We start from the raw sequence: 13381 nt of genomic DNA, 5'->3' as shown, positions 1-13381 counted from the left end.
TGAACAAAACAAATAAAAATTAAGATTGTACTCTATAATTTATAGATAAACTTTGATATAATTGATAAAATATTTTTTCCTCCTTCGTTTTTTGACAAATTAAAATTTATTATATTTATTTATGACTTTTAAACTTATAATTATACCAGACTTAAAATTATAATTATGAATTTTTTTAAATAAAATTATTTCACTAAATATAGAAAAATCATAAAATTTGGTTGGCCCATATAATTAAAAGTAATAATAAATTTTTAATAAATAGAATTTAAATTCTGTATTAACTTTTTGAATAAATTTTTTAATTATATTTTAATATTTATAATTAATGTAAGCTATTATAATTTAAAATTTTAAAATATAATTTATTGTATAAAAATATAATATATGAATATTGAGAGATCCCATAAAAATAGTTTAAAAAATAAAAATATAAATTTGTTTATACTTTTACGAATTTGATTTTTTATATTATCAGATTTCAGCTTAGTCATCTATGTTTTAATTTTTATTAATTTAATCTTTTCTTAGTATTTACGTGTCATGATATTTGTCAACTCAATAGTCGATATTACATCAATATCACATCAATACATCAAAAATTTGACTAAAATAATACAACCAGATAATCAAAATCGTAAAAAAAAATGACCAACGGTCAAGACCAAAATTAAAATTTTCACGGCTGAAAAAAGCAAATGTGCCACGAGAGGGGCGTGATTGATGAACTACGGTGCAGCATTATAATTTGGGTTGTATTTTTACACTTGGCACTTAGAGTTTTATGCCATGGAGATTGTTCACTTCGACTGGATCTCTTCTTTCAATTCTAGCCATTTAAAAATTATCGACGGAGTTTTTCAGTGACATGTTTCGATTATCTTCTCGTTATTTAGTAAATAACCAAAATTTGTGTGAGACGATCTCAGAGGTCGTATTTTGTGATACAGATATCTTATTTGAGTTATCCATGATTTTTTATTGTGAATATCGGTAGGGTTGACCCGTCTCACAGATAAAGATTCGTGAGACCGTCTCACATGAGACCTAATCTTAATAAAAATGACACAAATTGGTTTTGATACGATATATTATAATTACTGCTTAGACAGTTAAACATTCAATCCGTAATCCCAGAGACTCAATTCGTAGAGATGATAAAATAAGTTCTTTTTACTCAATAATATATACATACATATATATATATATATATACATATATATATATATAATAAGATATTGATAGATAAACAAAAATTCTAAAATTTACAAGATTTGGAAAATGCCACGTCATCTGTTTTTGGAAAAAAAATAATGTGGTAATCATTAATAATTAATTTTATAAAATAAGTTTGCTTGTCGGATAAGATTATTCGATCTTTTCCTTTTCTCTCCGTATAAATTATATTTTTTTTTGGTTCAAAAAATTAAATGATATTTCTTTAGGAATGATTTGTGAGTTCAAATCATTGTTATAAAAAAGGGTACGTGGTAAGTCAATGGTCACCCAGAGTGCGGTCGCCTCGGTGTCTAGACGGTTTTTTTTACATAAATATTTAATTTTTCTTGTTTATTTGCGTATTTTTTCAATAATTCTTTTATATCATATTCAAAATTAAAATTAATGTCATATTACTCATCTTTAACCGATACAAATTGATTGAAAAATATATCGAACAATCTTTTTTAAAAAAATAAAAAAAATTCTATATATAAATCAAGCGGTTCTATAAATCGAGGCAGTAAATGACTGCCCAGCATCTAGACGGTGCCTTTTAGAACAATGCATCAAATTTATTCGACGTGTTTGGATTTTGATCATGATGTTCTTTTAAGCTTTACGAAATACAACGTATTACATATTTGTGTAATGTATAAAAAAAAATAAATAAAACGTAAATTTTTGGTATTATGGTTATTTTCACTTTGGTCGATTTAAAAATCATTTAAGATGTAATCGACTAAAAATCGATCCAAATCGTGTTGTTTAGTTCGATTTGAGTTGGTTTTCGAACACACGAAAATTTATAAATGAATTACGAAAATTCAAGATAAATGAATTAAAGATGCAAATGTATAGTAATATGACATGATTTAAGTTTCAAATATACTATTAAAATGATTGAATTTTCTAAATTAGATTGATAGATGGAAGTTTGGCCTAATAGAACCAAAAAGCTCGGTGTCATGGTCCGTTTTTTTATTAGTTATTTAAATTTCATTGATTCAAAATTACAATTAAGTCACTCACTTAATTTCACAACTGTGATGTGACTCTTATTTAAATATAGTCAAATCAAATGACAATATGTAATAATTTCAAATTATGATATGACTTCTGTTTAAATATAAATCAAATTAATTATAAAAAACTGTATAAATGCACAACGCATATATGAAGTGACCCATAAGTTTTAAATGGCAATTTATTAATTTTGGCACCATTCTAAATCAAAGTTGTTTCGAGAGAAAACTAATTTAACCTTATTACAAGAGTATAAATTTATTATAATCGATTTTAAACAAGTCATTTTCAAGATGAGTATGTCTTTTGTGAGACGGTCTCACGAATATTTATATATGAGACGGGTCAACTCTACCGATATTCACAATAAAAAGTAATAGTCTTAGCATAAAAAGTAATATTTTTCATGGATGACCCAAATAAGATATATGTCTCACAAAATAATATCCGTGAGATCGTCTTATACAAGTTTTTGTCATTCAAGATATAAATGTGCACATTAAGCTGCTCCACAAATTTCCAGTTAAAAACAAATTTCATTGCATACAATATCACATGGGAATTTTAGGCACCATGAGATTATTTTATTTTATTTTTAGCAAAATCTTTTTTAGAAAATATTTTTTTAAAAAAAATAAAATAATAATAATAATATGAGTTTTCATAGTGGCAATATCCCATGGGTATAAAAAATCCGAATTTTGATGCATAATAAATAACCATATGTTATTTTTTGTGATAGCCAAACTCTCTCTCTTTTTGTTTGTTTGTTTTTTTTTATTAAATTTTAGGGAAATTTTCAATTTTCTTCGTATGTATGTTTATAAATTTTGTAATATATGTTGTTAAAATAATGTCTTAGTCCTCTATTTTTTAATTTTTGATAATTTTATAAATTAATTTTTTTAATTGAGAGTATTGATGTGAAATGAGTCAAATGACATACACGAGTATTGCATTGTTAATGGGATCAAAATTCAACAACGTATAATACGAAAATTGTAAATAGATAAAAAGGCAAAAATTTGTGTGAGACGGTCTCATGGGTCGTATTTTGTGAGATAGATCACTTATTTGGGTCATCCACGAACAAGTAATATTTTTTATGCTAAAAATATTATTTTTTATTGTGAATATCGGTAGGATTGACCCGTCTCACATGTAAAAGTTCGTGAAACCGTCTCACAAAAAACTTACTCATAGATAAATATATAATTCGAACTTAAATAATTGCTTTTGTAATGAAATTCTATTATTTAATAGTTCGGTTACAAATTAGAATTGCAACACAAGATCAAATTCTCAGAGGATCCATCGGCAAGTACTCAAGAAAAAAAAAAGCATAAGAAAATCTTGATAATTATATATTGCAGTATAACAAGATAATTATTGCATCCCAACGACGTGTATAAGTCTGGACATATTCATGCTTGAACTCCATATCATGCACATACATTTCAGGAGACACTATATTATCAACACCAGAAATCAAATCCTTCGGAACTCGGATTAATTAAACTGCTCCATACCAGGTTGAACGATCAGCAATCAAATATTGAAGATCATTTGAAAGTTAAGCATCAACTCGAAGGCGATCCGATCGACGGATCATCCGATCTCAACTAAAACTTCCAAACTTGATATTGTTTTTTCTTGATAGCCTCGTAAATCTTGTACCCTTTAAGAATTCTACCCAATCCATTTATCCCCAACTCGAAATTCTCTCTCTTTGAAAGTTCAACGGAGTCCCATTTTCGCGGCGACAAAACGGATAATTCGAGGATTCCGGTTTCTTGATCATGTCCATGTAAGTGTTACTGGTTTAGAAGAAATTCAGAACTTGTGAGTAAAGTTAACTTGGTCCACCATCAAAAAAATTTTAGTTGCAGAAATATGTGTGTGTGTGTGTGTATATATATATTGTGAGTAAAGTTAACTTGTCCACCATCAAAAAAATTCCAGCTGCAGAAATATAAATGTGTATATTATATAAAATTTAAATATAATAACAAGTCGAATATAGAAGTAAAAAAATTTTATTTAAAAATCTAGATTTATTTTTGTTGGATAATTTTGATGCTTAATGAATGAAAATTAAGCAAATTAATCAATGTGTTTGATTAAAAAAATTCGAAATGAAGAACAAAGCATGATAAACGAATATTAAGTTCGATGGTTTTGAATTAAACTCGAAACGAGTTCATCAAATGTTAAAAGAACTTCAAACGAGTAGTCGGAACATGTAAGGGACGAAAAACGGGAAAAAGAAAAATCGATGGTGAATAGTAGCAAGCGCGCGCGCGGAGCTGAGTGGTTTTTCGTGTCCCTTCGGATTTTTCTGGTATTTTTTCATTTCCTTGGCATTGTTTGATGATTGTGGTCAGTTATAATGGCCAAGGGACAACACTATGAATGAAAGATCATGTCTTTTCACATGAAAAACATTAAATTGTTGATTTATTGAAAATCAAAAAGACATACTCAAAAAAACATAATCATTTTGCATATTGTTCTTCTTCCTTTTTCAACAAGAGAGAGTTCATTCATTTTCTTGTGATAGAACTTGAATATTTGAGTGCTCATTATTCAAGAGTTGTAGTTGTATCTTGGGAGAAGATTGCCACAAACCTTAAGCACATTGTGAGGGACAAATTCTTATTAAGGAGAAAGTGTTCAACACTTGCCTATACAAGCCATATTCATTGTTTTCTTCTTGCTTTTTCTATCAAATTTCAATACCACAAACAACAATTTGAAAATAATCGAAATCAAACCAAATAATAGGATTATATGATTTTTTGTAAAAGAAAAATTGGATTTCTAACCTCATTAGAATTAAATCGATATCACTAATTTTCATAATGTTATTGTTTATAATTTTAAAAGTTTTAACATTATTACTATTAATTTTTTTATTTAAATAAATAAAAATTTATATTTATCAAATATAAAAAAATAAAAATTATTAATAAAACCTGAAGGGGCCGGGTTTAACAATTTTTTTTTTTTAGAAAAAACAAATAATTTGACATTTTAGTATATTTATTTATTTTTTGTATTTATTTATTTATTTTTTACAAAAACCCAAGTTTCTCCTGACTCCGATTACTCGTCCTACCAAGAATTTGGGTCCTGGAAAATTGCCGATGCGTGTTTAACTTTTAGCATATTTTCAAGAATTGCACTTCCCATGGCTGGCCTGGAGGAATTGAAGAGGAAGCTAGTGCCACTATTTGATGCAGAAAAAGGGTTCCCATCTGACTCAATAATCGACCCTTCAGATTCTTGCATGGTAAATCTTCGATTTTCCCCCCCTTGATTTTCAAGATTTTATCTTTTTGTTAGTTTTGATGTTATCTCTGTGTTTCTTGTTTTATTTGAACTTGTTGGATCAGCTATCCGATGGCGGGGCAGTGAATTTACTGAGCAAATCGTACAATATATACAACATCAATGAGCTTGGGTTGCAGAAATGCGCATCATCCGCGTTTTTCGCAGATGATTCTGAGAAAACATACAGGTGTGCCTCGCATGAGATGAGGATCTTTGGGTGCATTGGTAGTGGTGCGAGCAGTGTTGTTCAGAGGGCGATTCATATTCCAAATCACAGGATCATTGCCCTCAAGAAGATAAATATTTTTGAAAAGGTTTGCATTTTTGTTTACTTGTGAACATTTGTACTCTTTTCTTGAATTTTGTTGTGTTATGACATTGGATTGGAATGAAATTGATATTTAATTTTTTATGTTCACTGTTGATTTCCAATTTCCAAATGTGATAATGTTGGCTTCAACGTTGGGTTGAAAAACTAGGAGTGATAACTGAGAAATAAAATACTCTTTTCATAAGTGAATCTGTTTATCTGAATTATATGACCATACAAAAGTTTGGATCTAGAGCAATGCTCGCCTGATAATGTTACCACGCGGTTAACTATTTTGTTCTTGTCAGCATCTTGGTGCTATATATATGCGAGAAAACAGAGCAAATTCGAATACACCGTATGCACGATGATGATTTGCTGTTAAAACAAGGAGATATTAGAAGAGGACAGTGAGAAGTGGTGAAGAAGAGTGGAGATGTATCTCTATATTACCCATGCTATATCATGCAGTGTTTTAGAATAACTAACTTTGGCATTGTTAAGGGTGTGGAAAAATATTCCTTCACTTTTTTTAAAATAAATAATTATTACAGCATCCTATATTGATAAATTACTCAAATTTATTTCTTTATCCAGCAAATCTCATAAAATCTATTCTAAAGTTATCTTTTTTTCACTCACTTTGATATTAGTATTATTTATGGTTTAGTTAAATTTAATTACACGTCCGTCTCATTCATATATTATAAATTAATTATATTAATAATAATTATTTTTTGAATTTTATAATTTCAATATATTTAAAGATTGCAGTAAATTATATATGTATGATGTGTGTGCCAAGTAGATGGCACTATATGGAAGAAGAGTAACTGTTGGGAATTCAACTTGTAAGATACTGAATTAATGTCTAATGTGAGCATTTACATTTCATATTAGGAGAAAAGGCAACAGCTTCTTACTGAAATAAGAACATTATGTGAAGCACCATGTCATCAAGGTCTTGTCCAGTTTTATGGTGCTTTCTACACTCCAGGCTCTGGGCAGATTAGCATAGCTTTAGAGTACATGGATGGTGGATCTTTGGCAGATATCCTGTGTGTTCGGAAGAGTATACCAGAGCCAATTCTTTCCTCTATGGTGAAAGAACTTTTGCTTGTAAGATGGTTTCTTTAGTTTCAGTTGTATTAATAAGCAAATCTTGAGTTCATGAATTCTTGTTCGTGATTTATTTCCTGACTTCATTTGTTTGACAAGGGACTAAGTTACTTGCATGGAGTTAGACATTTAGTTCATAGAGATATCAAACCTGCAAATTTGCTCGTGAATCTGAAAGGAGAGTCAAAGATTACAGATTTTGGTATTAGCGCTGGACTCGAGGATTCAATGGCAATGGTTTGTGCCGCAATTTTCGTAAAGCATATATCTCAATCAACTTGGTGATATTTTTGTTCCTGACATTTGTTTGTTATGTTATTAGTGCGCAACTTTTGTTGGAACTGTTACATACATGTCTCCTGAGCGAATACGAAATGAAAGTTACTCTTATCCTGCTGATATTTGGAGCCTTGGGCTTGCACTTTTTGAGTGTGCTGCGGGTGAATTTCCATACTCTGCTAATGAAGGCCCTGTTAATCTCATGTTGCAGGTAATCATTTTTGACACACTACCTTCTATTGCCGCTCATTCATTTATGAAAATTTTCATTTATGTTGTTTCAAGTGAAGGCTGTTAATTTTGTTACGTTCAATTCTATTGGTCACTTAGATGCTCAAATCATGAATGATATTAAGTTAACTAGAACAGTTTTGCTACTAGTGAGGTCGATTTAGACAAAAGTTAATTATGCCTCCTTTTTCCAACTTGTTGACCATATGACTTTGAACTATTTTGAACATCTTAACGAACTATATTAGTCACTAAAAGTGCATTACAATCCATTTTATGTTGCAAAATAAGTACTGAGAAAGTTGATGTGTTTGAAAAGCTATTTAAGTTATTTTTTGAGAAAGATGGTAACAGTTCATCCTGTTTCTATGTTGTTCTGAGATATTGTAATGCATCTATCTTGTCTTGGGTTCTAACAACTATTTATATTGAAGATTTTGGATGATAAATCTCCATCTCTGTCAAAGGAAATCTTTTCTCCAGAGTTATGTTCATTTGTTGATGCTTGCCTCCAGAAAGATCCAGTTGCCAGGCCAACAGCTGAGCAGGTGAGCAAGAGGTGGAGTTCTTGTAACGTACCCTCCTTTTACTACTAAAAATTTGCGGAAAAAAAAAATTTAAAATTTTCTTAAACATAAAATACCCTTTCAAATTGATCAGGTACAAAATTTGCTAAAGAAAATACTTGTTCAAAGCATCATAAATCAAGACATAAAATCAGAGTTTTTGATCATTTCATAAAAATTTCAAAACGTGGGCGGTCCTCGGGTTTAGCCTCCCGCTCAGTCCAAGCCTGCTCCTTGGTCCCCACCTCCTGTCTCCCCATAAACATCCTCACCTGCATCGATCAAGTCTAGTGAGTCTAAAGACTCAACACGTATAAACTGGAAGTAACAAGTACTACATAATAAGATCACATGCAACTTTAAAATAGGCATACATACTTTAACTTGAACTTGCAAGATAAAACTTGAACATACGTACATACATGCTTAGACGTGCCATAAACTTTTCTTAAACATGCTTGCATACTTGAACATACTTAAACATACATGGCTTCAACATTTTGCGTAGAGGATATTTCAAAGCAAGTGACCCATAACATAATTCGCCTGATCAGACTAAACAACAGTACTGGGATGACAGGGGCGAACCCACTGCCACATACATGAGATCTCCGTTCATGCTTTAACGGGTGGATTGGTCCCCGTTCATGCTTTAACGCTTTTCAATCCTGATCTAAACCCGTTCATGCTTTAACGGGGTGGAGAGGTCCTCGGCCACGTTCACCGACTTCCAAACCCATTCATAATTTGGTCACAAGACATTTAGCATACCTCAAAAACTTGAAATATTTTCTTTTGCACGTCGAACATACTTACTTGGCGTTGAGGGATTCGTTGGATCTCGCGAGGGACCGCTGCTGCACATACTAATCATGAATTCTCATACTTAACTTGCATAACTTAGATGTAGGTATTCGTGCTCACCTCGAATTCAATTAATAACTTAAAGGCATTCTAAAGCACCCGGGAATTGACCTCATTTAAAACCTCGTGCTAACCCAAGACGTGAAACTCCAAGACACAATAAAATTTTCCCAAAACAGGTACTACACGGACCCCGTGCCCAGGTCCGGCTACGGGTCCATGTAGGTTCGCTAAAGGACCTACCGAAAAGATTGAAGGACACGGACCCCCTGCTAGGGTCCGTGTAGGGGTCCGGGTAGGTTCGCAAATTTGACACCAAAAAGAAACAAAGGCACGGACCCCGTGCCCTGGTCCGTGTGGGGGTCCGTGTACTCTCGCAAAAAGGACAGTCAAGAAGAAACAAAGACACGGACCCCGTGCCAGGATCCGTGTTCTCTCGTTGGACGCGAACTCACGAAAATCCTGTACCTGCCATGCTTATCATTCTAGAATCCTTTGTACGGACCATGAACCGACACCCCGAGACTCATCCTAGCAAGCCATAACATCGAACCAAATTCGTACGAGCACCCAAAGCAACGACGTCCACCCTACGACACATGCAATTCAAAAACGTGGCAATTGACACCAAATCGATTCCTACGACTTCTAGTGTATTCGAGTGCCTATCGACACCGAACGACATATCCAATAACAACCCAACATCATACTAAGCATACCTAGACGCAGTAACGATCACCCGTCGATTCCCAACGAATCCTGCAACAATAAAATCTCGAGAACACATCAATACATAATTTTCTGAAAAACGAAGTTTGAGCAGTTTCACGAAAAACGTCATAACTCACTCAATTTTCATCCAAAAATTTCGAATTTACTGTCAAATCGAAGGTATCGAAAAGTTCTACAATTTTCGTGTTGAAAGTTTTCTCAAAAACGTGACCGAAAAATCGCAGCATTTAAAAGACCGCAAAAATCGAAAATTTAGATCTAAAATGGTTTCAAAAGCGTTCTAAACATAACTGCTCAATCTTCTACGCATCACACATGTATTTTTACACCTAAATAACAACACACGCGTAATATGACGAGATCGATGCAGCAATAACAGAATATACGTGCCTTTGATGATTTGAAATACCGTAACGACGATACCGAAGCGGAGATGGCGTGAGGATTGATCCGGGACGAACGTGGCGCTAAAATCTTGCAATAAGATTCACGAAAATTGCTGGAATGATAAAGGGGGATGGGGCGGCTGCTGTATGAGGAAGAACCCTAGGTTTCCTCTCCAAGAATGATGAAAATCTGAATTGAAGAGTGTGTGTGTGTTTTGCGTTATTTAGTGTATGTAAAAGTGTGTGTGTGCGTGTGATTAGTAAATTAGGGAGAGTAAAATTTGCTTAATTATTAATTAGTACTAATTTTAAAATACTAACCCTCCCTTAACTTTAACAAAAATTTCTAATTTAAAATAAAATGTATATATGCTAGTCTTTTAAAAGTTTTAAAATTCTAAAATTCACCTAATAATTAAATTAGGATTTAAAATGTTAAAAACTTAATAAATGAGTTAAAATGCCCAATCTCTAACTTAAAATAAAATACCACGTTTAAAATCGCCAAAATCGTCACCGGTCTCTTTTCCTCGATCCCGCCTCGAATAATCGCTTGGAACATGAAACTTGAAAAACATTTTAACGTGCATCACATAAACATTAAAATAATGCAATTTAAATAAATCATGCATCACTAAAATCATTTTAAACTTAAATAAAATATTTAACAATTTAATTAATGCATGGGTTATACGTGTACTAAATTTGGGCACTACAGTTCTTGTCTGTTACTGCGTGAGGATTAATCATACTTGGCTGTATTGGTTCCGTCAAGTTGAGTTGTATTGGTAATGGGTTCGATAATTTTTAAGTTTTTGTACAGTCATTGATTTTTGAACAAGTGTTGGTTTTCATGCTGAATGCGTTATTTTGACTGTGAGACAACACATTTTGTATAGTGTTATAAATTTTAATGACCAATTTAGTGCATGTTTACGAAGGATTCCAATTATTTAATCAATTTTACAATACTTCTCTGAGTTGTGTTGTAAAATTTCAACTTTCGGTTCTTTTTCCTTCTGTTTATTTTGAGAAACCAAAAGTCCAACCCAAGCAGACTGAGGATTCTGTCAATAGAATATGGCCTTTGTGAAAATTGTTCATTGCTTTTTGACCAGTTTTTGATGAGATTATGATTTTTGATTGCTTCTTGTTTAGTATTTTTTAGATCTTGATTGTTTTGTTTTGCCACACTTCCAATCTTACAATATAACCCCAATCAATTTCGTGCTTGTCATGCAGCTGCTATCACACCCGTTTGTTACCAAGTATGTGGATGCCAAGGTCAACTTGGGTGCTTTTGTCCGAGGTATATTTGATCCGATTGAAAGGATGAAGGATCTTGCAGATGTGAGTTGAACTCTCAGTTTTGGATTTCCTCAAGTTATGCTTATTGTATTGTTGTTTGTGGCTTCATAGATGGACAAAATGGAGTTAAGAGCATTGGGTACTGCTTGCATTAATTTTAAATTTTCAAGCGGGCCCTTGATAAAACCCAAGTTTTAATCAAATTGTCAATTTAACTGGAAAATTCTCACACGAAAGAATGTGTGCCTGCCCACCTGAGTGTCATATGAATCTTATGCAAATGGAAAAACAAGATCAATTTTCTATTGGTAATACTTATTAATGGTGCTTGATATATGCTTTGTGTTATGTTTTTGTCTCAAACAGATGTTAACGATACACTATTACTTGCTTTTTGATGGATCCGACGATCTTTGGCATCACATAAAGACTTTGTATGAAGAGAAATCTATTTTCAGGTACCAAACATTTACTCAAACCCTTCGAACAAAATTTTCATGCAATTTTGTTTAGACTGTTGCTAGATTTCTGCAGTGTTTGGTAAAGAAGGCGGGCCTAGAAAAGGACAAGAAGGAGTAGTATTATTTTCAATTGAGAAAGTTTCAAATTTTATGTGATGCACCATCAGAATATAATAAGCTACCCCTCTCAACAAAAAGTCCTTGGCCCATCCCTCTCAAATGTAGCGTAAACATGTGAACAATCCATTCAAGGTTCCATAATCTGAAGAAACCATAGAAGTACCATTTTTGTTGCAGATCCACGAGATAATTCCCATTACTGATTTCATGTTCATGGCATTTGAAATTACCACCATTTCCTTAATGAAGCCAATGTTGTTTCCAGTTTTGGTGGGAAAGAACATGTTGGTCCAGACAACATCCTTACAACCTTGACAAGTATTCGGAGGACATTGGCTGGTGAATGGCCTCCTGAGAAGTTAGTGCATGTCGTAGAGAAGCTTCAATGCCGAGCTCATGGTCAAAATGGAGTTGCAATCCGTGTAACAGGATCGTTTATTGTTGGAAATCAGTTCCTGATATGTGGAGATGGTGTGCAAGTGGAGGGCTTGCCAAATTTTCAGGACCTTTCAATTGACATACCCAGTAAGCGTATGGGGACATTTCAAGAGCAGTTTACTGTAGAAGCATCAGAAATGATCGGCCGCTATTTCATAGCCAAACAAGAACTTTACATCGTTCAATAGTATGAAATTGCATCAGCAATAACCTTTTTATCCGTTCTTTGTTACCAGCTACAGGGTTGTCCTCGTCGATCTTATTTGACAGTGGAAGGCATGACTTGTGGGTGGCATTATGTGGAGATATATATGGTTAGGATAGTGTCCTCGTTGATCTCTATTTAAACCTTATTTCCACAGATTGTGACACTTCTGAATAGCTCCCGTGTTGTATCCAGTAGTGAAACGGTTGATACTAATTATGTGGTGATAGATATGGATAGGAATACCTATGTTGTACATTGTAAATAGGGAGCTTGGAATTGTGAACCCAGTGATTATCAATATTCTGTTCTTGTATCTGATTCTGTTCTTTCTTTGTGTGCTTGTATTTATCTATCGCTTGATGTGTAAGATATGAATATGAAAATGGATTTACTTATCTAAATAATAAAAATACATTTAAATCTATTTAAAATCCATTAATTTGAAATTCTTCAATACAAATACAACTTATGTCAATATGTCAAGTTTCATTCATCAAATCTTTCCCTTACAATCTTAGACCACGTTTGGATTGAAAATTTTGAATTTGAAATGATGATGTGAGAATTCATATTAGGATAGATTTGAAAAATCCACCATACATTGAAGATTTGAAATTCATTGCCAAACATAATTATCGAAACGAAATAAATTAGTTATTATTGATTTGAAAGTTATTATAGTTTCAAATCCATCAATTCAAATACAACAATTTAAGGAAAGAACACAAGAGGGCTTTTATAGAAACCAGGCTCAAACTAATAACCAATGAAGTCATAATTGT

The 13381-nt window shown here is 32.5% G+C and overlaps 1 protein-coding gene across 1 annotated transcript; it reads left to right on the top strand.

The window, feature by feature from the left end:
* Positions 1-5337: 5337 nt before the first annotated feature.
* LOC142520907 (mitogen-activated protein kinase kinase 3-like) lies at positions 5338-12912 on the top strand. Its single transcript, XM_075624063.1, has 9 exons — positions 5338-5536; positions 5640-5891; positions 6788-7006; positions 7106-7243; positions 7329-7496; positions 7951-8064; positions 11307-11414; positions 11739-11830; positions 12219-12912. Exons 1-9 carry the CDS (start codon positions 5435-5437, stop codon positions 12577-12579), a joined length of 1554 nt encoding a protein of 517 aa, XP_075480178.1. The 5' UTR covers positions 5338-5434; the 3' UTR covers positions 12580-12912.
* The last annotated feature ends 469 nt before the right edge of the window (positions 12913-13381 follow it).

Source organism: Primulina tabacum, chromosome 12 (assembly GCF_025594145.1).
Source record: "Primulina tabacum isolate GXHZ01 chromosome 12, ASM2559414v2, whole genome shotgun sequence".
NCBI lineage: Eukaryota > Viridiplantae > Streptophyta > Magnoliopsida > Lamiales > Gesneriaceae > Primulina > Primulina tabacum.
Note: the sequence above shows the minus strand (reverse complement) of the source record. Positions and strands in the feature narration are given on the sequence as shown.

Excerpts from the sequence above, each read along its gene's own strand:
- LOC142520907 (XM_075624063.1), top strand. The coding sequence starts at position 5,435 with ATGGCTGGCCTGGAGGAATTGAAGAGGAAGCTAGTGCCACTATTTGAT. Across the intron at positions 5,537-5,639 it reads ACCCTTCAGATTCTTGCATG|CTATCCGATGGCGGGGCAGT; the intron begins GTAAATCTTCGA and ends TTGTTGGATCAG. Across the intron at positions 7,007-7,105 it reads TGGTGAAAGAACTTTTGCTT|GGACTAAGTTACTTGCATGG; the intron begins GTAAGATGGTTT and ends TTGTTTGACAAG.